The sequence below is a fragment of the Ceratotherium simum genome, chromosome 20 (genome assembly GCF_057802395.1).
Source record: "Ceratotherium simum simum isolate JZ-2026a chromosome 20, ASM5780239v1, whole genome shotgun sequence".
Taxonomy (NCBI): domain Eukaryota; kingdom Metazoa; phylum Chordata; class Mammalia; order Perissodactyla; family Rhinocerotidae; genus Ceratotherium; species Ceratotherium simum.
Window position 1 is genome coordinate 19,831,574 of NC_141919.1, and position 27,246 is coordinate 19,858,819.

The 27,246-nt window shown below is 40.8% G+C and overlaps 1 protein-coding gene across 14 annotated transcripts in view; it reads left to right on the top strand.

The window, feature by feature from the left end:
• Positions 1–27,246, top strand: part of TRPM3 (transient receptor potential cation channel subfamily M member 3) — an 806,860-nt gene that overhangs the window by 579,485 nt on the left and 200,129 nt on the right. For 6 of the 14 annotated variants that reach the window (XM_087444495.1, XM_087444496.1, XM_004440605.3 and 3 more), the window contains exon 7: positions 15,586–15,660. The exons of the other annotated variants lie outside the window; for them this stretch is intronic. In XM_087444495.1, coding sequence (XP_087300621.1) covers positions 15,586–15,660 — 75 coding nt within the window. The remainder of the gene's footprint in view (positions 1–15,585; positions 15,661–27,246) is intronic. 14 annotated transcript variants of the gene reach the window in all.

Here is a 27,246-nt window from a genome sequence, read left to right on the forward strand (position 1 = left end):
AACACAGCATTATCCCAAGGTAAACATCTTTTGGAAAAAAAAAAAAAGAGTAGAAAAGACTAGAAAATTGATCCATAAACCAGCATTGATCAAATGTAACAAAGCACTATAACCCATGGGTGGTAGGTTTGGTTGTACTCAAATTGATTTTTATTACAATATTTGACAGAATGGGTAAATGTTATGTAATTAGTGTTATCTGTTTAGGTTTTTATAGATTGTAGCGTTACTTTTTTACACCATCATGTTAAGAATGAGACCCTAAATAGGAGTGACCTGAGAGCTGAAGGAGATGGGAGTAGAGTCGACAAGGAGCAAATTCAGGGTTAAGTTCAGTGCTTGGTAATGAGACAAAATCTGTCCAGACAAGCAAAGCGTGTCATTGTGCCAGGCCCAGGTGGCTGGTTAGTCAGTTGTGTTAGGAGGAGAGCTAGGTGTGTAGTTGTGTAAGTCATACACCCAGCTCAAGGGGGTGCCAGTGGGAATTAAAACCCAGCCCGGGCTCTGTTAGCCAAACTCTGCGCCTTACAGGTTGCCCAAGGAAAGGACGCTTCTTTCTAATTGGTCATTCCAGAGGGGACATCCTTTTGTAATTTTAGTGCCTGAAAGGGCCCCTTTCTCCAAAGCTCACAGAGGTGCTATGTGTGGATGGTCCTGCAGGGGAGGCCCAGGGAGGCTCACAGTCAATGGCCTGGCCTCCGTGAGAAGCAGAGTCAGCAGTGTGGAGTCCAAGAGCCAGCCAAGGCTCGTGGTCGGGACATGAGGGAGGCTGGAGAGGCACTCACATGCCCCATGCCATTCGTGGAGACACTGGACTCTTGCTAGATTATTAAGACAGGTAGTGGTGTGCAAGCACATTCACAAATGGGGACCCAGTCAAGGGCCTAAGGTACACAGTAGGGGAGCAGCACGGACCCAGTACCAAGCTGAGGCACAAGGTCAGAGAAGCTGGCTTGAGACTTCTGGAATGCTCCAAGTCCACAAACAGGATTAGACCTAAGGTCTGGGGTAGGGCTGAGCCCCCAGAGTGGGTTAAGTGACAGTAACTGGAACAGGATGGGGCAGAAGGAGCCAGGTGGTCATTGCAGTCATCATAAATTATGAACATAATTTTCCTCCTTGCTTTGGGGACTGTATTTGAGGCTTCATAGAAACCCACAGGCTCCCATTCAATGAATATAATTAAATGGGAAGAGGAGGGTTAAAGATGCCCAGTGGAGATCCCTGAGGTCACAGGAAGTTAAAAGGATCAGGGTTAGGAATTTGCACATGAGCTGTAAGCATGTAAGAGCATAAGCCCTTACCCCAGTTCTGTCCCTGAACTTAATAGTGAGAGGGTGACCAACTCATCCCAGTTTGCCTGGGACTTTCTCAGATTTAGCACTGAAAGTCCCGTGTCCCCCAGCTGCCTCGGTCCAAGCGAAACCAAGATGGCAGGCACACCTTCCAAGTGAGGGTCTCATGAGTCATTAGGTCTACTTCTCTCATAACTGCATTCACCCCACAAAGCAGGGAGGGAGCAGCAAGGTCCTCAGCTTAAGGAGTGACCGAGGGTAAGGGAAGCAGCATAGAGCCTGAGGTCTCCCTTCAGTTAGCAGCAAAGCAAAGTGCCCACTGAGAACACAGAAGCCTCCAGAACAGGACTGAGAAAGAAGGGGAAAAGTTGACCTGGTTATGACAGCAAACAGCAGAAGAATACAAACCTGTAATACAATCCTCAAGAAATATTTCAGAACAGCAACTCTACTTTCTAATCTGGACACTATTTTTTTTCTTGGCATCATAATTAGCAGTAATGTGGTTCTTCCTATTAAAAACAAAATTTTATTCCATAGGTTCATTCTAAAAATCTCATTTCCTTTTTCATTTCCTTCTTCAAAATGTTAAGAAACCTAAAATACAATGGTGGAACTCAATTTCAGGAAGCTCCAATTTAGTCTCCTGATAATTAGCCATTATATCATAATGTACTATATACACTATACCACAAAAATACTGTTCACTACCTATCCCACTTAGGATGACCCCGGGGATGTCTGAATACACTCAGCATTTTCCTCATTAAAGTTCCATTCCTCCTCATCACTTCAGCGTGACCTGCATACCATGGTAACCTTTTAGTCTATTTTCGTACATAAATGACATAATCTTCTGAAGAATATTTTCCTTCAATATTAAGTGAATCCTGCTCAGGAGACCTTTAAACTCTTTCTCATCAACATGCCAATTATTCATAATAACACATTACAAGGACCAGTGTCTACATTTTTCTCAGCACTCTGCATCCATTATCTCATCTCTCCCCTCCCTCCACTCCCTGCTGTCAATAGTTCCTCCTGAAGTTGTCATTGGTGACTGAAGGGCTTTGTTTTGTTTTGTTTTGTTTTGTGAGGAAGATTGGCCCTGAGCTAACATCTGCCAATCCTCCTCTTTTTGCTGAGGAAGATTGGCCCTGAGCTAACATCCATGCCCACCTTCCTCCACTTTATATGGGACGCCGCCACAGCATGGCTTGCCAAGCGGTGCGTCGGTGCCCGCCCAGGACCCGAACCGGCGAACCCCGGGCCGCCACAGCAGAGCGCGTGCACTTAACCGCTTGCGCCACCGGGCTGGCCCCTGAAGGGCTTTGTTTTTAAAGGAGAATCCTTTCAGATGTGAGCAGTTACCTGCTTGGAACACTCTCCCATCTGCCTTTTTCTAAACTTCAAATTTAAGGGCAAAGCCTCAAACAATTCCAATGAGACCTTCAGTAAACAAATATTTCTCGAACTCCTATGATGTGCCAGTCATAGTTAAGGTCTAGAAAAGCAGCAGTAGACAATTCATTGAGTTTAAGTCAAGAAGGGCAAACAGAGTAATAAGTAAATAAGTAAACAAGTAAATATATGATGGCCAGTAGTAAAAAGAGCTATTGAGAAAAATAGAGTGGAGGAAGGTATAGGTATGTGGACGTGTGCGTGCGCACAAAACACGCGTGTGTTTTGGGAGGATAGTGTAGACTAGGTGGTCAGGAATGGCGTCTATGAGGAGGTGACAGGTAAGCAGAGACCTGAGTGACGTCAGGGAGCATCCTGGGGAGAGTGAAAGTGGGGACCAAGGTGCCAGGTGTTTGATGAAGAGTGAGACCTTTGTAAAGAGTTGGATTTTATTCTAGCAGAGTTTTGATCTGGCAAGTTATAGTATCTCCCTTATGGTTTAAAACATCACTCTGCTGTTGTGTATAGAGATCAGACTAAGGTAGGGGCAAGATTAAAAGCAGGGAGATGTTTTGTAGGCTACTGCAATAATGCAGGTGAGAAGTGACAGTGGTTTGAATTAGGATGGCAGCAATAGAGGCAGTAAAAAGTGGTTGGATTCAAATGTATACATAGATATTTTCTTAGCTGATTTTGTTTTAATGTGGTGAAATATACATAAAATTGACCATTTTAACCATTTTTAAGTGTAGAGTTGAGTGGCATTAAGTACATTTACATTGTGTAACCATCACTGCTATTTATCCCCGGAACTTTTTCAGCATTCCTAACTGACTCTGTACCCATTAAACACTAACTCTCCATTACTCCCTCCCTCCAGGCCCTGGTAACCACTGTTCTACTTTATGTCTTTATGAATTTGCCTATTCCAGGTACCTCATATAAGTGGAATCGTACAATATTGGTCCTAAGATATATTTTGAAGGTAGAGCTCAAGAGGACTGGCTAATGAATTGAGTATTTAGGGTAAGGAATAGATACCTCAGGGATGCTGCATGGTCATCCTTAGAGACACCAGTGTATTCATAAAACAATGGGACTAGGTGAGAGCCCCAAGGAGCAAGTGTTTACAGAAAAGAAAAAGGAGTTGAGAACCAATCTCAGGGGAATTGGAACAAAGTCCTTCAGAAGCAGGGTGGGGATGAGATTCTGTGCACAGATGAAGAATGTGGCCTTAAAACAGGGATGGTTTCATCCTGTGTAGCAGAAGGGACAGAGTATATGGGCACAGATGAAGGTAAGATAGAACATTTTCTGCTGGAAAGCTTGGTTAGTTCTCTATAGATAGCTTCTCTATTTAAAGAAGATAATACAGGAGGTCACGGGCTGAGAGGGTGGAGGGGGAGGAGGTGTAGGAGATTAGGGAGAGAAAAGAACTGTAGTTAGTGTAGAGCCTGGGAGAGTGAACGGACTAGGGAAATGTAGGATTACCCCGCAGCATCCTGGGCCCACTTGATATCTGTGGTCATGAATTTAAGTGACCTGAATCATCAGGGCTGTGTACTTTCTTCCCAGCCATGTGCAGCTCCAGTAGTAGAGTAGGCCCAGAGTTGGGTTGAGCACCTGCTGGGATTTTGCCTGGCAGGTAGGCAAGAGGGAGAGAGAGGCAAGGGAGTGAGGCTATATGTGCTCCCTATACCTCTATCCCAAGAGCATCATCAGTGTCTGTGGATGACAGCAATGCAGTGGCTGATATTCATGAGAACATAAAAGCATTCATCTAAAAGATCAGACCAAGGTGCAGAGCAATGATTAAGAGAATTATGAAAGGTGACCCACACCTTCAGTTAGTATTGCCAATCATCACATATACTAAGTTCAATTCTACATATTTATTTATTGCTGTTCACATATTCATATAAGTTGAATCAACTTAGCACATTGCTGGGAACACAGTAACTGCTCAATAAACACTTGTTAGCTGAAAGACTGATACCAAGGGACTGCTCCAGAAAGTAGCATGTGAGTAGCTTAATGAGACCTTAGAATCTAAGCATATTTTCTGCATATTTTTTTTTTTTTTTTTTTTGCTGAGAAAGATTTGCCCTGAGCCAACATCTGTGGCCAGTCTTGCTCTATTTTTTTGTGTGTGGGTCACTGCCACAGCATAGCTGACAAGTGGTGCAGGTCCGTGCCTGAGAACTGAACCTGGGCTGCCGAAGCAGAGCACACTGAACATAACCACCACACCACTGGGCCGGCCTCCTGCATACATTTTTATTGTTAAAAAATTTCAAAAAAAACCAAAATTAGAGAATATCATAATAACGCTCTGTAAACTCTCAGCCTCTACATTTATCAGCCCATAGCCAATCTTATTTTTCTATTTACCCACCTACATCCTCCTCTGGATAATTTTGAAGGAAATCCAGAGAGCATATCACTTCATCCATAAATATTTCAGTACCAAAGCATTTTTTTTAACTTGTGTTGGCCACACATAGGGTAGATTTTAAAAGTATTTCCCTAATTCAGCAGCAACATAATGGCAAATATTGATTCGAGAATTCTTTAACAGTTCTTTTAAAAATTAAGAACCACATTTTTGCATGCTAAAATTCATCTAAAACAATTTGACAATCATGTTTTCTAGTCCCAAGTGTTACTCTTAGCTGGCCAAAAAACATTTGAAACAAATATTACGTTGCAATCCTTAAAGGAAGATCAGAAAAACCCCTAGCAATTGTGGCTTTAAGAGTTTGAAAGGAAGAATGTAACATTTGGGAGAAGAGGAGGTCTTTGCCTGTTGCCAGTGATATAAGCTGAAACTGCAGGGAGACCTGGGAGTTCAGATCATCATGGCTCTGAGACCTTAAGCAAATTACTGTATTTCTCTCAGACTTTGTCTCTGCATCTGTGAACCAGGGAGAGTAATTCCGCACAGTGTTGTGATTAAACGAGTCAACATATGAAAGGATTCTGGCATGTGGCAGTTCAGAAACATTGGTTCCCTTCCTGCCTTCTCAGTGATGCAGTGGTCCTGCAGTAGGAAACCATGTCCCCTGTTTATATAGCCTGGCTGTCATAGGTTCCAACCTGGGACCCAGACCCTCTCATTCGAAGCCTGTTGGAGTATCATCCGAGTGTTCATCCGAGTATCTTTACCACAAATTAAACCTGGCTCTGCTTGTTAAGGAGAAGCCACATATCCCTGTAGTTACAGACAGGGTCTAAAGGGAAAAATGAGGCTCAAAATTATATTCTGGTACATATCATCAAGCCTCTGTTAACGTTACTTGTTAAAGAGTAATTGATTTAAATTCTTGGTCATTGCAGCAATAACTGGAAAACTCTTTTTCCCTACATTGTTGAAAATATATTCTAAATGGTAGATGTTCCTCCTGCCCAAGTAAACAGAGTGAATGGAGAAAATTTAATCTATCTTTAGAGATTCAAGCTGTTTCAGTGTCTTGGAGTAATCCTCATGAATGTCAGTTAGGATTGTGGAGTACTCTATTTGGTGGAGGTGTCAGAACTTGGGCTAAGTGTGAATTGGCCCAGAATATATCTTAAAGTTTAGACTTGGGCCTCTATCAGATTTTCTTCTTGTAATTTACCATTTTATTCAAAAAGGAGATTGGAGGAAGAGGACGGGAATCTAGTTTCTTTGGGCTCTGTTTGATTAGAATGATACTGCTTTGTGATTGAATTTTATTTTAGGTTTGGTTGAATGCAAAGTTTTATTTAGATTGCATATCTAATTACGTTAAGAACATCACCTTTGGTTGTAGGAAATTTCATTACTGAGACTAGAATTTTCTGACTTTGTCATCTCTCTACTATATAGTGAAATCTACGTCAGACTAACTCCAGACTACAGGATTATTTCCCTATGGCAGTCATTATAGATGCAACTGTTTTGTGATATTAATTGATGGGAGTGTCTGCGTAGGTTTAGACTTCCATAACCAGTGTTTTGCTACTGTAAGGGTTTGCTTGAAAGAGAATTTGATGCTCTGCTCTTTCTTTGCCCTAGAGTAACAACTGACATTTGAGCATGGCCTCATCTGATGAAGCCACCAAGAATACTTTTCTCTGAAGCAGCAGATTAAAATGGGCTTGGCTTGGCATTTCTAAGTAAAAAATCAGCAGAAATGATTGCAGAATTCATAAAACATAATCAAATTTGGTATTTGAAGATATTGCTATTTAGAGTTCTCTCGAAAAAATATACATTTTATTATGTAGTCCCTAAGCCAACACACCTATTCATATACAAGTGTGTGCTTACTCACACAAACTAACAAAAATAATAATAATAATAATGTCTCCCAGTAGTACAGAATATCATTTCTGATAAGTTATGCTTTATTGTGGGAACAAATATTTCCCCTTTCGACTGATTTGTATGATATATGAGCCCCATGAACATGCTAATGCACAGAGTAAGTCAGTGCTGGTAAAGTCTAATTGGTAACAGGAGATTATTTTTTTAAAAGTTCATCTCTGTGAGGTGACACACACCAATTTAAAGCATTTTGTTTCAGTGAAATTTCCATAATCAGAAAGAAGTAGCCATGACTGCATCATTTATATTCTGGTTCCTTTACCACCATTTTTGTGATAATTCTTAAAGATGGCTTAGTAGTTCTCAACTAGAGTGACACTGCCTCCCCTAGGAAGCATTTACAAATATCAGAGAGATTTAGGGTTAGCACAATTTCTGGTGCTCCTGAATGGCATGAGAGAGGAGGCAGGAATGTTAATATTCTTCCATTTGCAGGACAGTTTCACATGAAGAACTGCCTGGCTCAAATGCCAATCACATCCCTTAGGACACACTACTTGAGCGTGTTTCCTTGAATTTTCTTTTTGTTTTTTTTCAAATATTTCCAATAGCCCACACCTGATTCAACAGGGCCACACCCTTCCAAGATACTCTATCCTAGTTTAAAGACATATGTAGAAGCAGCAGCAATAGTGAGCCAGTGGTAAGATTCAAAATATTTAACAACCTGTGAAGACTTTGGTATCCTAAATCCACAGCACAGGCTGGATGTCAGCCCTGGTATCTCCTTCAGATCCTAATGTAACTTGCTGTTGGGAAGTTCTTCCTTATATCTAACTTCATTTGCTCTAAATCTGTTCTCTCCCGGGTGAGGACTGAAGTCATCATCTATGTTAGAGCTCTTGGCATCCTTGAAAACTGTAAATGGACTTGAATTGACCTTTCTGCCATAATGGCTGTAAGGAAGCTGTTTGTCATTTGAAGAGACATACCGACCTGCTTAACAGGCAGAACTGACTCATGAAGTAAATCAGATCAGAATTTCCAATTTGACAGCACCCGCTCTTAGCACCACTGCTTTATAGTTTCAGGCTCAGTGACTCCAGAAATGTGCTCAACACCGGGAGTGCTCCTGTCAGTTCTTAATGCTCAAAGGAATCCCACAGTCCACAGTTATTAGCTGATTTCGGGATCAAGGCAGAGGCCCAGAAATGTGGTTGCTTTACCTGTATGCCCCTGGAGAGCCTACTCACTAGAATTCATTGCCCAGGGAATATTTTAATACATCAAAGTTCTGGTAGAATAAAGACCTCGAAATAGAATACAAGGAGAACTCTAATTTTTAATCTATAAATTACTGAGAACTATTTTGGAAATAAGGGAGCAGGGCAGTAATCTTGAGATGAATGAATAAATTCATGAAATAAAACACTATGAAGCATTGCTTTTTAAAAATTCACATTCCATATCAGGTATAATTCTGTCATTTCCCTGGACTGTAGTAGATTCTTTATATGTATTAGTATTTTCCTATTGTTAGATTATGAAGCCAACTTACCTTGGAAATTTGACATACATTATCTAAAGAGTACCATTGACATCCTTAATAGATTTACCAACCTCTCTGACACCAAAACTAATGTTAATGCTGTGCATAGTAAGTGCTCCAGAAAGAGTTGCCAGTTGAGCATGAAAAAATTTAAGAAATTTGACCCAATCATATTATTATAAGAAATGTGTGAATTTAGAATTTCAAAAAAATTCCCAAAAGTTTTAGCAATGGCAGCATCACTGAAATAAGCATATAGCTTCCCAGGAGGCTATTTTAAAGGACTGCAGTCATTTATATATAAGTAAATTATATATCATAAATACTACATAAATTACTTATTTTTACTCTTATTATGATTGTTAAGTCAGTCTCATTTCTTTGTCTGTAAACCAAATACAGAGAGGCCAAGCCTGAAGTGGTCAAGAATAGCACAGAGAGGGAGGCAGATGGCAAAGGGAAAGTACAAAGTATGAGTTACTAATGAGAATTGTCTTTGGAGAGTTTTCCATTTTGGTGTAAGTTGGATATCCATGCAGTAAGAGATGAGAGCTGGCATGAGACCATCAGGTCCTTTCCCCATGGTAGACATTGCAACCCTAGCATGACGCTTGTCCCCACTGAGCCTTGATACAGCTCAGAACCATTTTGCATTAGTTAGGACACAGATTCTGGTGCTATAACAAGGAGTCAAAACAATGGATGCCTAAATGAGAAAGGAGTTTATTCCTTATGCATATGTTACTCTGAGCATGAGTCCAGATCTGATGTGGTGGCCTCACAGTGTTGAGGACTCAGATTCCTTGTTTCTGTTGCTCTGCCCATCTCTCTTTTCATCTCCATGGGAGCTCCCCATCACATCTATATTCTGGCTAGAGGAATCAGGAAAAAAGAGCTAGGGCAAGGCATAAGCCTTCCCTTTAAAGGCACAATGAGGCAGCACCATTTCGGCTTATATCCTATGTGCCAATATTTGGTCACATGTTCACACCTAGATAAAAGAGGATTTAAAAATGTAGTCTTTATCCTGGGAAAACACATAGCCAGCTAAAATTCTATCACTATAAAGGAAGGGAAGAATAGATACTGGAGTACAGCTGGCAGTTTGGCCACAGCTTTTCAACACAGCATTCTAGATGGTCATTAAGAATTGGCTGGAGTTGGCACATGAGTCTGCCATTCATAAATAAGATACACCTATGTGTTCCAATAAGTTCATTGAGGAACCTTGCCCATTAAATCCCTCGTGTAGCATATGCTTCATATCTTGCCCTTTCACTCTTCACCTGAGAGCGTTTTAGTGCCATGTAGTTGAAGAGTCTTGCACTGCTCTGGAAATTGTAGTTTCCTCTTGAAATCAGAGTGAGACAATCTGCCTAAAATTATATGGATAATTTTAGACCATCCTGGTTTAGTTAACTTTTAACTAACTCAAACAGATCCCCGTAGCCTCAAGATAATTGCATATGCCATGCTATGCATAATGCACGTGCACTTCATAATGGATCCTTTACCACATACTTTGTGCACATAATTTGGTAGCATTTTAAATCTCAAATATTAAAAATAAATAGAACAGATTCCGTGTTTCTATGACATTGCACTCTTGATATTAATGTTTCAAAGATGAATCCTGGAAAATAATCCTCATGTGACCTACACATGACTGTAATCATGGTAATAGGCAGTAGAATGGAGACAGGTCAGCCTCTCAAATCCATCCTGAGGAGGAAAGGGGTCTTGGCCTTGTTGGGGGAAAAGAACAAGAGATCTGTCTTAGGGAATAAGAGAAGCCTATTCTCCAACTCTGTTGGAAAACGTTTGAGAAGACCTGATGAACAGATGAATTTGTCAGGGATTTAAAGCCTTCTTATCCCAAGTGTCCAGTCTGACATTCCTACATTTTAATAACCCCTAAGTGATAACCAATAATTTGGCAAGATCCAATTGAAGGGCTCTTGAAACCTTCTGAATGCCAGTAAATATGTAATTGACAGTATTTGCTGACACTGACAGTTTAGGATTAATTAGTAGAGCAGCGCTTAATAATTGGTGAATTGGGTCATCTTGTATTGGAGACTGAGATACACTAGTCATTACTGACCCAACCCTAGTTAGTTTTTCTTTTGATTTTAGCTTGTGTTATTCAATAAAACCTAAAAGGTAGAGCTACAGACAAGTTGGGTGTCCCTTCCATCTTAGTAAGTGAATAAAGCTTGGGAGAATCTATTGCCTTACAGATTTCATGAAACCACAGGCAAGTGCTTTGAAAATAAGCCTCACCTTTCCTCTGTGGATACTCTACATGTAGAACAGTTTCTTTGCCTTGTTTCTGCCTTGCCTAGTATCTTTTCCATTCATCTTTTTAGAATACCAAACGCAGAGCTGGTGACTTTTCCATTCACACAAGCTAAGTTTCTGCAGAAAATAGATTCAATGTCTAGAAATCCCATTAGAAGATCTCCAAACAAATTCAAAAAACAAATGGCAAAGAAAATATCTGCAACCATGACAAAGGGCTAATTTCCATAATAAGCAAAGGGCGTCTACAAATCAAAAAGAAAAATGTGAAAAATCCTATAAGAAAAAGGGTAAAATATACCAACAGGAAAATCATAGGGAAGAAAATATAAATGCTCAACCTCACTCATAATAAAAGAAATGAAAATTAAGACAATGAAATGTTTTTAACCTATCAAATAGGCAGAAACCAAAGTTTAAAAATATCTAGTGTCGGGGCCAGCCTCTTTGGCATATCCGAATTGCCAGCATCACTACTCTTGTGCTTTGGGACTACTATTACGTAAAGTAAGGGTTACTTGAACACAAGCACTGCGATACTGAGATAGTCGACCTGATTACCAAGACGGCTACTAAGTGACTAACGGGTGGGTAGCGTCTACAGCGTGGATGCACTGGACAAAGGGATAATTCACAGGACAGAGCAGGACGGTGCAAGATTTCATCACACTAGTCAGGATGGTGTGCAATTTAAAACCTATGAATTGCTTATTTCTGTAATTATCCGTGTAATATTTTCAGATTGCAATTGATCGCAGGTAACTGAAACTGCGGACAAGGGGGAACTACTTCTCATTGAGAAAAAACTTCTCAATGTTGTTTTTTACAATGAGCAAATATAGCTTTTATAATAGAAAGGAAAGAAGGAAACGAGAGAAAGAAAGAGAAAGAGAAGGAGGGAGGGAGGGAGGGAGGAAGGAAAGGAAGAAGGGAGGGAGGGAACCTTTGGGAGTAGTCAGCCTATCCACATATCATAGGAGTTTGGTACCTTCCTCCCTCAAGTGTATGTGTACCATTCTTAACCACTGGGTAAGGAGCCAGTGCAGCTGTGTTTGCTGTACCTTGTTTTCTCTTGCTCACTTAATCTGCTGGCAATCCTCTGCTCTTTCTAAGACGAAAGGAAAAACTCAAGTCAGGAAACCTAATGGAGAGGCTGGTTAGATCCTGGTAACCTAAGGACACATTATAGAGAATAACATTCTCAAATCATATATGAAGGATATGTATAAAAATTATGAGACCAATGTAACAGGTTTGATGCTCACATTTGATAATGGCTGAAATCAGAACCAAAATTGCCTTCCCTATTTGGAGTTGGCAAATGACAAAAGAGCCTAAATTCATTTCTAATCCTTAGCCATAACCACATATTCTGTTATAATGGGGCTACTGAAAATGCCCTACTTTTATATCTCTACCATGAGGACAATCCAGTAGAACTAGAATTGTTCATTTTTCCTTTCATCATGCTCCTGGGCACCCCAAAGTCCAGCTCCCCTCTCCCCAGGTTCTACTCCCTTCAATGGAGCGGGTTCATTCCACAGCTGTTTCATGTTGAAGACTGTCTCTATGCTCACAGTGGAAAAAATGGCTCCCACTACATTGTTTACTCCGCTATACTTTTCAGATGCTTCGTTTGGAGCCAAAATACATGTCAAAAGTTCTTCAGCTTTTCAAAATGTGGCAAAAATGAGAACTCAAGATATCACTCAAAATAAATGGTGATTGTTCTTTCGGTTATATTTTCCCTTGACAGTCCTTCTATTACTCTACCAGTATTTGCTTGTGTGCCTACAATCGACACAGCACTGCAGGGATTGCAAGACAAATAAGGCATAGCTGTGCACTTGAAGAACTTAGAGTTTTACAAATAAGTTAACAGTAATTAGTGTTTATTGAGTGCTATTCCAAACACTTTACAAAAAATAACTGATTTAATCCTTAGAACAACCCTATGAAGTGGGTACCATTGTTATTCCCATTGACCGATAAGAAAAGTAAAACACGAACAGGTCAAGTAATGGTCCCCAAATCAGACTGCTAGTAAGTGGCAGACTGTGCCCATGACTCAAGCACTGTGCTCTACAGCCTCTTGGGATGCAAAGAGCTGCCTTATAAGGCAGTTAAATGCCCTTGAACGATATGACATACAACCAGAATTCAGAGAGCATTTCTGGATGGAATGTTCATAGGAGTACGTGGCAGAGGTAGTTTAAGCAAGATTTTGATAGGTGGAACGTAGGCAAGGGATTACAAGCCACGCAGGTGAAAGCTTTCAACATCCAGAACTTTAGTGCACAGCGTGCGGTCTAATTAAATTTATTTTACTTTCAGTAAATTGTTTATCCTATCTGCATAAGAAAAATTTCAACTGCCAGTAAAAATAAGGACTACATGTGCACTAGGGGTAGTTTTTTAGGAAATACGACCATCAAAATCGTAAGAAAAAGATAGACCTGTTTCATTGTTTCTCTTTTGACTCTCCTTAATAGGGTTATAGGAAAGCAAGCTACAGAATATTATGATAAATGGGACGTTATTATGTAGATATAGATACATATTTTATATATATATACATTATATGTATTATCTAGATAGATAGATATTATGTGGATATATAAATATATGTATTTAATCTAGTTCATTGCCTTCATTTTCCAGATAGGAGAACCCACCTGGAAAGGTCTGGTGTCCTGCCTGAATTCCTGCAGTGAATTAATTGGCACCGCTTTTCCCTGAACTAAGAACTCCACACTCCTAGTCTGCTGCTCTATGCTCAGCATAGTCACTACGTTAGTGTGGGAGGGACTTCTCTTATTCTGTTTAACACAGCACCAGGGGAACTCAAATCAGAGAAGGTTCTCCATGCACCTGAGCGAGGAACAAAAGCAGGGTACTTTGGGCATCAACTTCATTTGATGAAAAATCCTTAGCCCTTCATTCTCCCATTTTTCCCCTTGAGATTATTTTCTCCAACATGTTCTGAAGCATAAGTAAGGATATATCAAGACAATTGGGGTCACAATTGACAGATATCTGATATCCAGAGATTTTTGTTTTTAACCATGCAACAAATCTGGCTGATCTTCACTACAATGTCATTTTAACTTTTGTCCATTAGGGTTTGGTAACTAGGGGGAAAAAGAAATAAACTGAAAATACCAGTGTGCTGTTCACTCTGCAGGAAAGATGTAGCTAAGCCAATTTTGTGCTTGCTTCATAAACAAATGCTTGTGCTAAATTTCCAGGAGGGTTTGCGTTGTTGTCTATTTGAGGCTTTGCTCAGAGTATTTAGCAAGCAGTCTAATTGTTGTACACAGTGGTAGACCAGCCTGGGGAGGTGTGTGCTCCCGAGCTGAATTTGTGTTCTCAGGAACATGCTAATTAGTAACCTTCTGGAAAATATACATTAGTTACTCTTGGCTTGTTATTTTGCAAAAGATTGAGAATCCAGAGGAACCAACCCTTACATTTTGCGCTTTGAGGGATATTGCTTTCTCTTTTCCCCAGTGAGGACTTTCTTATGCAGAGGCAGTTCTGCCAGGTTATGGGCACTGAGGAGTTACCAAATGATGTTCCTTGACAAATGCAGTGAGACCTACTATGCCATTCATCAACCACCTACCCCCTCCCAACCACCAGCTCTGGAAGTCTGGCTTGATCCTAGGAAGCCAGGGCAAGAAGACCTAACTTGAGGATCTTAGGAGGGGCCCTCCATAAATGTTGTTTCTAGAAAGGAACAAAAAGGGGCAGAAGCAGAGCTACTCATGCTCATAGGATTCTCCTCTGAGGCCTAGATTTGAAATGAGATACTGGCCTGAGTCATCTATCCCAAAGCTAGCTTGTTTAGTAAGTTAACAACTCCAGAGACATGACATTACCATTAAATTTATCTCCCAGTTTGGGATAGAATAGCCAAATTGGTAGGAAACCTATTAGAATGAAATGGCTTTGATGACTTTTTTTGAAGATAGATACATACCTACATACATACATAGAAAGAAAGAGATATGATATATATGACACATAGATATAGATGTAATCTATCTATATAACTCTATTTATCTATGTATCTTATTAGTCATTTTCTTGGCCAATGAGAGAAGGATAAGAGAGGGAAATGTGAGGATCTCTTCAGTAAATAATATTACACATGTTGAGGGACATGTTAGCATTGGCTTCAATTCCTCTTTAAAAAGAAAAGAAATTAAGTAGATTAGCTTCTGAAAAAGTACTTCTTTTAGGTCAAATGTAGCTTGTCACCTGAGAATAGGACACATATCTCTAGAAGTCAGAAAAATATTTTAAAAATGAAAGAGGGAGGAATCCAGTTCTTTGTCAGTCTTGGAAGACACAGAATTGAAAGATCCATAAGTATTATTATTAATATAACGACTAACATTTCTTGAGGATTTACTAAATGCTAAGCATTGTTTACAAGCACTTAACATGGATTAACTCATTTAACCCTTTCACCAACACAGCCCTCATCTAGGCTGAAACAGAATAATGAAGGATATTTCCTCCAGCAAAAGGGATGTTGATTTTAAGGATCTATTTAATTGAAGGAGTGATGAAACAAGATACAGTTGGTATGGAAGAGCTGTTGGATGCTTCGCATAAGTCTGAACATGCAACTTGGGTTGCCATCACATATATAAAGATACATAAATTGGGTGATCAGTCTGCTGTAATAAATGTGTGTCCGACCATTGGGTTGTAGAAATTTCAAAGATTTTATCTTTTGACAGGATGCCTGCCGTTTTTCTCTCTTGACTCCCGCTTGTTTTATTCATTTTGGGGTAGTTGCCAATTAGACCCAATTGGTAAGTATAATTAATGGACAACATGAATTTCCTCTTAAACGCCAACCAAGAAAATTAACCATAGAAACATTCGTTTCCTTTAAAAATTCCTAACACTATCTCTCCCTATAATTACTGTTTATCTCCATCTCTTCTAAGACATCCAACCACATCAGAGATTAGTTACTCCGTATTACTTATCATCCTAAAATACCTCATAAGACAGGGAGGAGGGAAATAAGCATTTATTGATGTACTCATATGTTCCAGGCACTATGCTAGGCATTTTCATATATACTATCTCTCTTGTAATACTTAGAAAAATCCTTCAAGGTAGGACTTATTCTTCCTTTTTTATAGTTGATGAAATGGCGTCTTGGAGTAGTTCTCCTAAATCCAGTTAGTGGCACGGCCAGGTGCAAACCTAGGCTAATGTGATTCCAAAAAATTTGCTCTTTTCACCCCACATAAGAAAGCGTTATTTCATTCAGAAAGAGACTCCCCTAAAATTTTATTACTTTGGAGGATTTGGGGGTCATTATTTCATTCAACAACTATTTGAACACAAACTCTATGCCAGACATGGGTTGAGTATTGGTTCATTTGGAATTAGTCATCGGCAGAACTTTGGGCAGAGGACAGTGGTTAGTGGCAAGATGGTGGAGGAAGTCACAGGAACAACACGAGGAGGAAGTAGGACAGGGTGATGGCATGGAGGGTGGGAGTGGGGACAAACAGAGGAGCTCCTGATCGTGTCCCCATGGCTACAGTCTTTCTTCATGTGACTCGTGGACTTCCCTTTGTCATCCTATGCCTGAGAATATATGAAGGAGGCTGGGAAGGCAAAGGGACGTTCAATTGTCATCACTGGCATCTTTTTTGATCATTGCACCATCATCAAATGCATTGGGGTAACCATGACATGAAATTTTCCATCGTTGAGCCTATAAATATTCCGTGAGATAAATAACAGCTCTACAAGTTAAAGGTCATAGCAGAACTTCATCCAGGGAGCCCTGAAAGTAGGAAGCAGTGAAGTTATACTCTCATAGACTGACAGCCCTGGGTCCAAACCACATGACTTAAAAAGGAAGTTAAACTTCCTCTGGGAAAGTTACATGTGTATCAGGAACATCCCATTGCCTTCTGTAGACCATCTAAGCCATTCAGCCCAATCATTCAGGCTTTCTACTGCCTTTAGACTCAACCAATCAAGTAAAAGACCATCCAAATTACAAATACCAAATTCATGATCAGTTAACTTTGGACTGTAATGACTTGCTGTTTTTCAGATGCTCTCAACCGAATGTGTTATTCAAAGTTTTCTCTGCCTTTTAAAGAATTTTTACTCTAAAGAATAGGTTGTATGAAGAAGACAGTACAGTTTACACATCTGCCCTCTCTTAATCTTATGAAATGCCTTGGCACAAGTTGGCTGTGCCACTGAAATGTTTCTCATGCTTGTTAATGAAAAGTCACTTTGTCAATCAAGACAATAATGGAGTCAAAAGAATAATGTTGGGAGAGTAGGACAAATTTTAGTGAAACCTGTTTCTTGGTGTTTACCTATCTTGTTTATCCAACTAATTTTCCAGTTCAAGCTAGGAGCTTTCTCTTTTTCAGGAAAGAGCCTTTTCCAAGTTGGAATTCCTTGTTCAAGGACTGGGACAGTTCCTGTAAACAAATGAGTCTGGACAGGGGAACTGTCCACCATTCTGATAAGATCTCGTAGGTTCTTTTACATTCAGGGAAGAATGCTGAGATCTCCTTTCAGATTAGAAAGATTTGGGTTGCAAATGTTTGCCTGGCATTTTGGTCTCCGAGTCAGCAAAGTTTACTGTTGCTGGTCCAGTCTAATAGGTTCCTATCATGATAACATAGACCCTCTTGATGGGACCCAATCTCTTCCTTGTTTCACTGCTAACCAAAAGACCTTCTATATCTTTTCATCTGTTGTTTTTCTAACTGCTCCTTCCATAATGCATGTGGACCTTATGTCCCACCCATTCTAAGCTACTTGCAGTTTCCTTTAAATGACATACCCAGTTGGATGTATTTTGGTCTCATTTTGAAATTCCAACCTCTCCCCCACTCTACTTGGTGACAAAAACCTACACTCCAAGTCTTAGCTCAAAAATCTTCTCTTCTATGAAATCTTATCAGAAACCACACACACATACACCCCACGATCCTCCTAGGGTCAGTTATTCACCACATCCTTCACGTTCCCACAACATTCTGTGCAAACGTCTGTCTAGCACTGCCTGTTTTGGTAGAGTAGTTATCTATCTACCTGCCTTCACTGCTCCCTCATCACCTGTAGATTGTGAGCTCCTTGTGAGCAGAGCCGGAGTCATTTTCATTTTTGTCATCCTGCAAACCTAGCACAGTGCCTGGCACATGCAGGTAGGTGCTCAATAAATTTTTATTGTAAACAGTGATATTTGGTTTTCTGGCCTTATTTTTAGCTCTGGTTTCCAGCCTGACATAAAAATGTAATAGAGGAGTTTAGAGACGAAAAACTATACTAGAAGGACACATAATAAAACAATAATACATAGAAGGACTCAGGGAGGATAAATGAATAGGAACAGGTCCAGGCGAAGACCATCATGCATACCTTCCGACTGTCATGGGCATGAAAGCATTTACTTTGAGAAATTTGACTGTGTTCCTGTTGAATCGTGATTGTTGTTAAATCATTTCCATGTTAGGAATTTAGAGACCCTAAAAATATTTTTTTTTATAGCAGCCAATGCCATCATGGCTTCACTATTTCCCTTTACACAGAAAAAGAAATAACTATTGATTTTCCCCACTTAGTTAAAGCAATAATTGCCTGTGGCTGCTTTTCAGTCCAGATTAGGATCAACCATTCAGCAGCAATGCATAGGTAACTTTAGAAAGTCAGACAAACATAAAATAAATGAGAAAACTTGTGCTGACTGAGTACTTTTCTGCCATAATCAACAATTTCACAGTGGGATATATTTAGAGAAGATAAGGGATCTTATTCTCTAGGCGTCTTCAAAAAAAGTGGGCTGAGATTTAAATTTGCTTGAGATGGCTAAGGCCAGGGAATTTGTCATAGGTCCCTTCAAAGTCCCTTCCCAGGATTTAAAATAATTTGCCCATCCCTTCAAAATATTATTTGGATCATTTCAAGCCATTGAAATGAATGGATGTAAAAGTGAAAATTCATATAGGCTTGAAAAATGACTAAGAAATAGTGATCCCAAGATGTCAGTAATAAAGTTGTCATGGGTTTTAACACAATAAAAATCTTTTAACCTTGAACCCTCAGCTAAAGATCATTAACCCTTGAGGAAAATAGAGATGTTATGCCCTAATACTGGCCAAATAAGCAAACAGCTGATTTTTTTTTCTTTTTTGGCAAAAGGCAGCACTTTCCCTCAGTGAACAGGCTGTCCCTGTTCTGCCAGGGGGCCAGATTTCCCAAGCTGTGCGGAGTTCCACATGCCACAACCCTGCAGGCAAACACTGAGTCCTGAATCTCAGGCAGAGGAACCAACAGTTCTTGTTAGCTAATGAGCCTTGGTGTCTCGGTGTCCACATGGGGTTCTGTGGGTAATTCCTGCTGGAATAAGGCAGGGCAAAAAAACAGATGTGCCTTTGCTAAAACAGCGGTGTGAGGACTGAAGAGTCAGCTTTTCTGGTCATCACACAAATCTGAGCTGAACCTGTCCTCATTAGCAGCATTTCTTCCACCCAGAGGGAGAACACAGGAAGTGAATATTGACTCTGGTGCACATCAGAATTTATTATGAAATCATGGGGGAGATTCTGAAGGAAGCGGAGATTAAACATGGCGGGTGTGGATCAGGAGTTTGGGGAAAAGTGGAAAGTTCACTTCACCCCTGTATTTCCATTCTGTTTTCTTGGCATGCATGGAGCAAGATTTGTTTTGTTTTGTTGATTTGTTTCCATTATTCAAGTAATAAGAATCGTTGTAGTGAATATGAATTATTGTTCATAAACTTAGGTATGTAGGAAATGTCACATCATAAAAATTTTCCTTAATTCAAATAAATCCAATTCCAAGCCCCCTTTCCATCTAGTTTTGGTAAATTAAATTTAATCTTAATCTTTATTAGGTCTCTTTCTCTCTCTCTTCCCTCCCCCTCCCTCTCCTCCTTCCTCTTCTCTCCCCCATCTCTCTATCTCTCCCTCTCTTCCTTTTCTTTCCTCTCCCTCCCCACATCTCTCTCTCTCTCTCCCCCCTGCCCCTCTGCCTCCTCCATTCTCTCCCCCTCTTCTCTCTCTCCTTACTCCCTCTCATGCTTACAGTGTACCTGGAAAATTGGAAATGGGCCTCTTAACTTCCCTCAGCCAAGGTTACCACTGATACAGTCACTGCCCAAGCCTGCTTGGTCCCTCCCAGGCAGAAGGCTCTGGTGCTCCCACACCTAGTAAAGCCAGTGGGATCTTTGCCACAGCTGACATCACTGGCAGCCAGGGCTCAGCAGCCTCAGGTTCAGCACCCCAAAACGCACTTTACAGCAGTCCCCATCAGACCAGGTGCCTATGCTCATCCCATTCTTATGCAGCTTACATTTGAGTGGAAAGAGATAGAAAATAAATAAGTAAAATATATAGTGTATCACACAAAGATAAGTGCTAAGGAGAAAAATAAAGCAGAGAAGGCAGAAAAGGCAGGGCAGGGAAGGGGCTGCAGTTTTAAATAGAGTGGTGGGAAGACTTTACTGGAAAGGAGACATTTGAGAAAAGACTTGGAGGAAGTAAGGGAGCACATGCTTTGTGATATCTTGGGGAAGACCATTTCTGGCAGAGGGAACAGCAATAACAAGGCACCAAGGCAAGAATGTGGACAACATGTTTGAAGGACATCATGAGGCCTGTGTGGCCATGTGGAATGAACAAGGAGGAAAGGAGGCCAGAGAGGGAACAAGGGCCAGATCCAATGAGGATTGTAAAACCTTTGACTTTTACATTCACTCCATGTGAAATGGGAGCTTGCAGAGTTCTGAGCAAGGTGAGTGGTCTTTTATGTTTCAATAGAATTGCTTTACCTGCTGAGCTGAGAGTAGCTTAAGTGAGGAGCAGGGATAAAAGCAGCCACACCAGTTAAGAGCCCCTGGCAATAATCCAGGCAAAAGCTGACGGTGCCTTAGACTAGGGGTGGTAGCATTTGAAAAGGTGAGAAATAGTCAAATTTTAGGCTATCATTTGAAGGTGGAGCAGACAAGATTTACCATTAAATTTGATATGACGTATAAGAAGGAAAAGATGAGTCAAGGGTGACTCTAAGTTTTTTGGGTTGATCAGCTGGAAGAATGGAGTTGCCATTTTCTAGGAATGGGGAAGACTGTGAGCTTGGGGGTGACAAGTATGAGACAATATCAGGAACTTAGCTTTGGGCATGTCAGATTTGAGATGTCTCATAGCACGTGTGGAGATGTCGAGAAGGGGTGCGGTTATGCGAGACTGAAATTCAGTGGAGATGTTTGGTCAGGAGATATGAATATGGAAGCTGTCAGTGAGTAGACAGTATATGAAACCTTGTGAGTGGATGAGATCACCAAGGGAATGTGTGAGGAGAGAAGAGGACAGGAGAGGACCAAGAACTGAGCCTTGTGAATGGTCTTTCTAGCAAAGGTCAGGGAGATGAGGAGGGACCAGCAAAGGAGATGATGAAGGAGTAGCTAGTGAGGTAAGAGGGAAACCAGGAGATGGTGCTGTCTGGAAGCCAAGCGAAGAACGTATTTCCAAGAGGAAAATATGGCCAACTGTGTCAAATGCCGCTGAGAGGTCAAGTAAGAAGAGACCTGGGAACCGACCATCAGGATGTTGTGAGTCCCTTCTCCCTGTCCCAGGAATCGAGTAATTTCCTCCCTGTCTCATCTGCCCCCACCTCTTCCCATCAAAGACACTTGCCTTTCTCTTCTTCCTCTTCCGGACATTAATGAGCTTAGGTTTTTCACAAAAGCCATCAAGAGAGCTTATCTTTAGGCCAGTAACTCAAACCTCCCCTGAGAAAAGAAAGCCTACTGGGACCTTCTGGAAATAAGAAGGAAATACAAATGGAAAGCAAAATATGAGTTAGTTAATAACTCAATAAATGATCCTGCTGCACAGAAAAGACATTATTTATTTTTAGGCAAAATACCAAGTAGAGAATGTATTAAATATAGGTAAGTAATTTCCAGCAGTGCAGTGAAACCCATACTGAAATAGGATGAAGTGGTAAGCCATTTTTGGGTGTGTGTGTGAGGAAGATCAGCCCTGAGCTAACATGCGTGCCAATCCTCCTCTTTTTTGCTGAGGAAGACCGGTCCTGAGCTAACATCTATTGCCAATCCTCCTCTTTTTTATTTTTTTTCCCCTTTTGCTCCCCAAAGCCCCAGTAGATAGTTGTATGTCATAGCTGCACATCCTTCTAGTTGCTGTATGTGGGACACGGCCTCAGCATGGCGGGACAAGCGGTGCGTCGGTGCGCGCCCGGGATCCGAACCCGGGCCGCCAGTAGCAGAGCACGCACACTTAACTGCTAAGCCACGGGCCGGCCCCCTGCTCATTCTTTTCTGTTCCATCTACGGCTGCTTTCATGCTACAGTGGCAGAGTGGAGCACTTGCATCAGAGACCACTTGGCCTGCAAGGCTGAAAATATTTACCATCTGACCTTTTACAGAAAAAGTTTGCTGACTCCTGGTTTAAACTTTAAAATAGACTATCGGAAACATAATATGGGTGTTTCAAGTCCTACTCCATAGTCTTTCCTCTTAATTTACTCCATGGGGGCACATCTTAGATTTCACTTCTTTTCACAGGCAGAAGTCTCCTCTCCGTGCAGCTTTATGTCAGGGGAGCGGTTCTCAAAGTGTGGTCCATGGACCAGCAGCAATAGCATCATCTAGGAACTTGTTAGAAATGCATGTTCTCCAGTCCCATTCTAGACCTACTGATTAGAGGTGCAGGAGGTGGGCCCAGCAGTGTATGTTTTAACCGCTCCTCCAGGCGATTCTGACGCATGCCAAATTTGAGAGCCATTGTGTTAGAGCAGACATTGATAAGAAGAACTGAGAACTTGCAATGGGCATTTCTACACATCCCTTCTTATGATAATTTTCAGTGTACAAACTAGTTCTTTCCATATTAAAATCAGGGTTTTAAGAGCAGTCTTTAGAATGCCACTTTCTTATATATAACACTAGGCTAGCCCACTTTCTAGAATGTTGGTACTAGCACTTATTATTGCAGTCAAATGATTGTTGGTGGCAGCAGTAGGAATAAGCCAAGTGGCTGTTTCACAGAAACATGACAGAATAGGATAATGAGGTTAAACACCCCCGTGATTAAGGACCCACAGTACCCATTGCATGCCCCTGGGACATGACTGTCTCCTGATTCCTCATCATGGCACTCCAATGTGCTTAAGTGATAGAATGTAATGAGACATTTATTTGTGAGAGAGAAAAGTAGAAGAGATTTATTTCCAGCACCATCAAGGATATGTTAGAACATGAGAAAAACTTTAAATTGATATTTTACCCCTACAGGATTTATGTAGGTGCTGCTGTATGGTTGCTATTTTCCTTTGCTTAATGATCTAATCCTTCCCCGGAGCTTCATCCCTCCGTGGATCTAAAGGAAGGAATATCTCTGATAATGAATAGCTGTGGTTTACATGGAGCTGGAAACCTGATCCCAGGAATCAGGGAGGGGCAACAGCAAGTCTTGGCCTTTTTAAGCCAGGAAGGAACAGTGAACAAATTCAGGCCCCTTGCTAAGAAACAAAGGAACAGTGAATAAATTCAGGCCCCTTTCTAAATATCTGAGGTTGGCATCTATTTTTAAAATCTTATAGAAATGAGTATGAAACTCTAAGACATGAGAGAGAGAGTGATCATACGTACTGATTTGTCCAGGACTAAATAGTTCCGGTTTATACCTGTCATCCCAGAGTAACTATTAATGATGACCCCTTCACTTGCAAAGGTGTCCTGGTATTTGTATGACAAATCATATGGTCACCCTGGTGAGAAACAACCCAGTAGAGTACAAGAAGCGCAGACTCTGCATTTACTAACAGATCTCCGTTTGAAACCCAGTTCACATGCAATTTACTCTCTATGCCTCAGTTTACTTAACTGTAAAGTGGGGATAATAATATCCCTATCATAGGGTTGTTCAGCAGATTAAGCATATGCATCCCACCTGGCTGAGTGCCCAACGCCTGGTAGGTACGCAGCAATTGCTACTTCCCCTCTGCGAGAAAGGCACGGCCTTCAGTCAGTCGGCCGAGGGGGATTCACTACATGAAATTATTCACTGAAACCCAGAAATGCATAAGCAACCTTGTTCTGGCTCCCTTTGTAATTAGCTTTTTTTTTTTTTTTAACACATTGTAATTGTCATTTCCTTTTAAGGAGCTACAAGGACATTAAGAAAAAATTATCTTTCAGAGAAGGCAATATTTGCACTTAAAAAATAAGTTCATGTTCACGAACTTGAACCAGAGGCTCAAGGCTGTTAGATGACACTGCAAAGTGAATGCCAGAAACAGAAATGACAGTATTGCAGTTCATGGTGTTGGAGCTTGAGGAAGCCCAATAACTCATACTTACTCCTGACAGGACAAGATTCAAACTGGATCCGAGTTGGACAGCAGAGTCAGACAGAGGAAGATCAAAATAGCATTTTTACTAATGATGAAGTTGTTGGAGATAATGACTTAGTGTAAGGGCCAAATGGGTTTTCCTGCTCACCTCAGCCCCCAGACAGCCAACCAGAGGAGAAATTTGGGTCTAAAGCAGACACCTTTAGTAATATCACTGACTGGCACTGGTCCATGGAGAAAAAGGAAGAAAGAAGCTAAATTATCCTCACTGAAAGACTTTCAGTAGATTAGTTCTATCCAGTCAAGAAATATGGACGGCTATTAGTCACCACCAATCAGGTTACTCAATTCTGTATGCGGAGAGGAGTAAGGGAAAATGTGTCACACTAAGAGAGCTCCCTCCACATGGAAACTTGAAATCAGAGGAAAGAAGTTTCCCCATGACACTGTCACCTATATTTCTAAGGATATTGTTGCAGTAAAGATTTGATCAGACTGGACTTGACACATTATCTTTTGGAAAAGTTGCTCAGATGATTAAATAAAAATGTATCACTTTTCCCAACTGTTAGTAAGAAATTGGATTAAATACCATTACGAGATCTCAAATAATCAGTACCTTTCCTCTGTCTCATATATGATAATGGCAGTCAGATATCTGAATAACTTTGGTGGTGAATGAAGGCCACTCCTAGCCTATAGCAACTTAGCTGCTAAAACATATCAATCACCTCAGAGGGAAGAGAGTTAGGTTTCCATTTCAGTCAATATAGTCCCCTATTCATTTCCACTAAGGAAGTAATAGCTTTCATGGACATCCTTCCAACGAGAGAAAGAATGTAAACCTTGATTTACATCTTCCTCTCCAGTGGCCGGGACACATTGTCACTACAGCTGGGTCCAATTCTGAGAAATAGTGAGGCTTCAAATTTAGAAGTACAAGACAACTGAACCAAAATAGGCTATTCAAGTCCCTAAAAATCTGGACTTTTCCAGACTTAATCCAGATGAACAAGTGAAATGGGAGTGCCTACCCAGGTCACTCAGCGTGTTCTTCTCTAGGTCTCTGACCCCTGCTGAGGCCCAGTAGTCAAGGCAGGTGAAAGGACACTATGGGACCACTTAAATGGCTGTCATCTCCACTTCCAGCAGTATACATCAATAGTATTGAGATAGGACACTCAGTCCCTTTATAACTACCAATTACTCCTGTCCCTTCAGCTGTGCTAGTCCCAAGGTATAGACCCTAGGCAATGTACATTTTAATTTTGTTTTATTTCACAAGCATTTATTTGAATTACCTTCTAACTGTGAGGCACTATGGAAACCAAAGTATTGCCTAAGAGGGCCTCTCTTGGGGGGGTCTCTGTCCTGAGGAGTTTATAATTTAGTGGATAAAACTTTCATTTAAGCAAGGCAGAATAAAATAACTGCCAAAGGATATGCTAAAAAAAAAAAATCAACAATGGGACTACAAAGGAATGAATAATTAATACTGCCTGAGGGAGTGAGGAAGGGCCTCAGGAATTAGTAACATTTGAACTGGATTTTGAAGATTGAGTTGGGGTCTCTGAGGGGCCACACTAAATAGCACCTCTCTTCCTCATCCACATTCTGAAAAATTTGAGAAATAAAAGAAGGAGTCGATGGAACTCAAAATAGCATTTTCAGTTGGGGGACAAGTTAGCAGACGTGGCTTTAAGTTTATTGGCCAAGTGGGCTTAGTGACTCCCCAGAATTAGGCAGAATCCCACCCTGAGCCTTCACCTCCCCACCTCACTGCACACTCCTTCAGGCGCAGGGCCCGTGGGGGAGCTGAGAGATCTCCGGCTTCCTATAGGCAGGCAGATGCCAAGAGGAAGGAGAGCGAGGCTAAGTGAGCAAATCCAGTTATTCTTAATTTACCAAGGAGCCACGTGAGTAAAAGAGCACAGAAAACCCAAGGATGTGCTTAGAAAAATTCCTCCTCGTGAAATCAGGAGTAGGGAGAAATACTCCTCTCTGAAAATTAGGATGGCTGAAGGGAAGTTAAAAAATAATCCTAGATGGAGGATGGTGAAGATAGTCTGATGAGACCAGAATCAGAGTGAACAGAGAGTTCTGGCGGGAGATGAGGCTGCAAATGAAGGTTGGGTCCAGGATAGGGGGAGCCTTGTCTGTCACGTGAAGGGATTCAGGATCTTACCTATAGGCAATGGGAACCCACTAAAGATTGTTACAGAGAAGACTGTATTTAGGGATGATAACTAGCAGTTATGTGATGATTGTTGTGGAAACAGGGACATCCGTTAGGAAGCAATTTCGGTAGTCCACGGGAAAACCAACGAGCATAGAAACGGGGCATTTGGCATAATTCCTGATTTCATGAGAATTTAAATCAGATCTGAGTGCCCTGGATCCCAGGTCAGTTGATTGAGAGAAAATTGCTTATGTCATAAAACGTTTAAAATTTCCATGAAATAATTACATTGTTATTTAACCTATGAGAAATCAGGATATACTTAATGGTAATTCAGAATTCTGCCTTCGTTCTGTATCCCAAATTTTAGTAAGCAACTACTCCATGTAAAGCACTGTAAGATATGCTGGGAATACAAAGAGAAACCTACCTAACAGAGCAAAGAGATGCCCAAACAGGTAATTAATAAGATAAAACTTCAAGAGATATATAAGGTACTATGAAAATGTTTTTCTTTAAACCATAGTAGTTGATTGACAAATTTATAAAATATATTCATTGGCATGGGCTTTTTAAAAAAGTAAATGCTGTAAGAACACACAAGTGAGATTGGTTAACTCTGCCTGGTGGGGTGAAAGGGAGGGGCCTGAGGAAGACTCGTCTTTGAACCTGGGACCTGCAGGAAGAGTATAAGTTCCTCACAGAGAGTAAGTCAAAAAGAATATTGTTTAAAGAGCGAATAGAACTTTTTGCATTTGGGGCAGAGAGAAATAATTACAATCTCCCTCAACAGATGCAAAGCATTTTTTTTATTATTATTATTTTGGA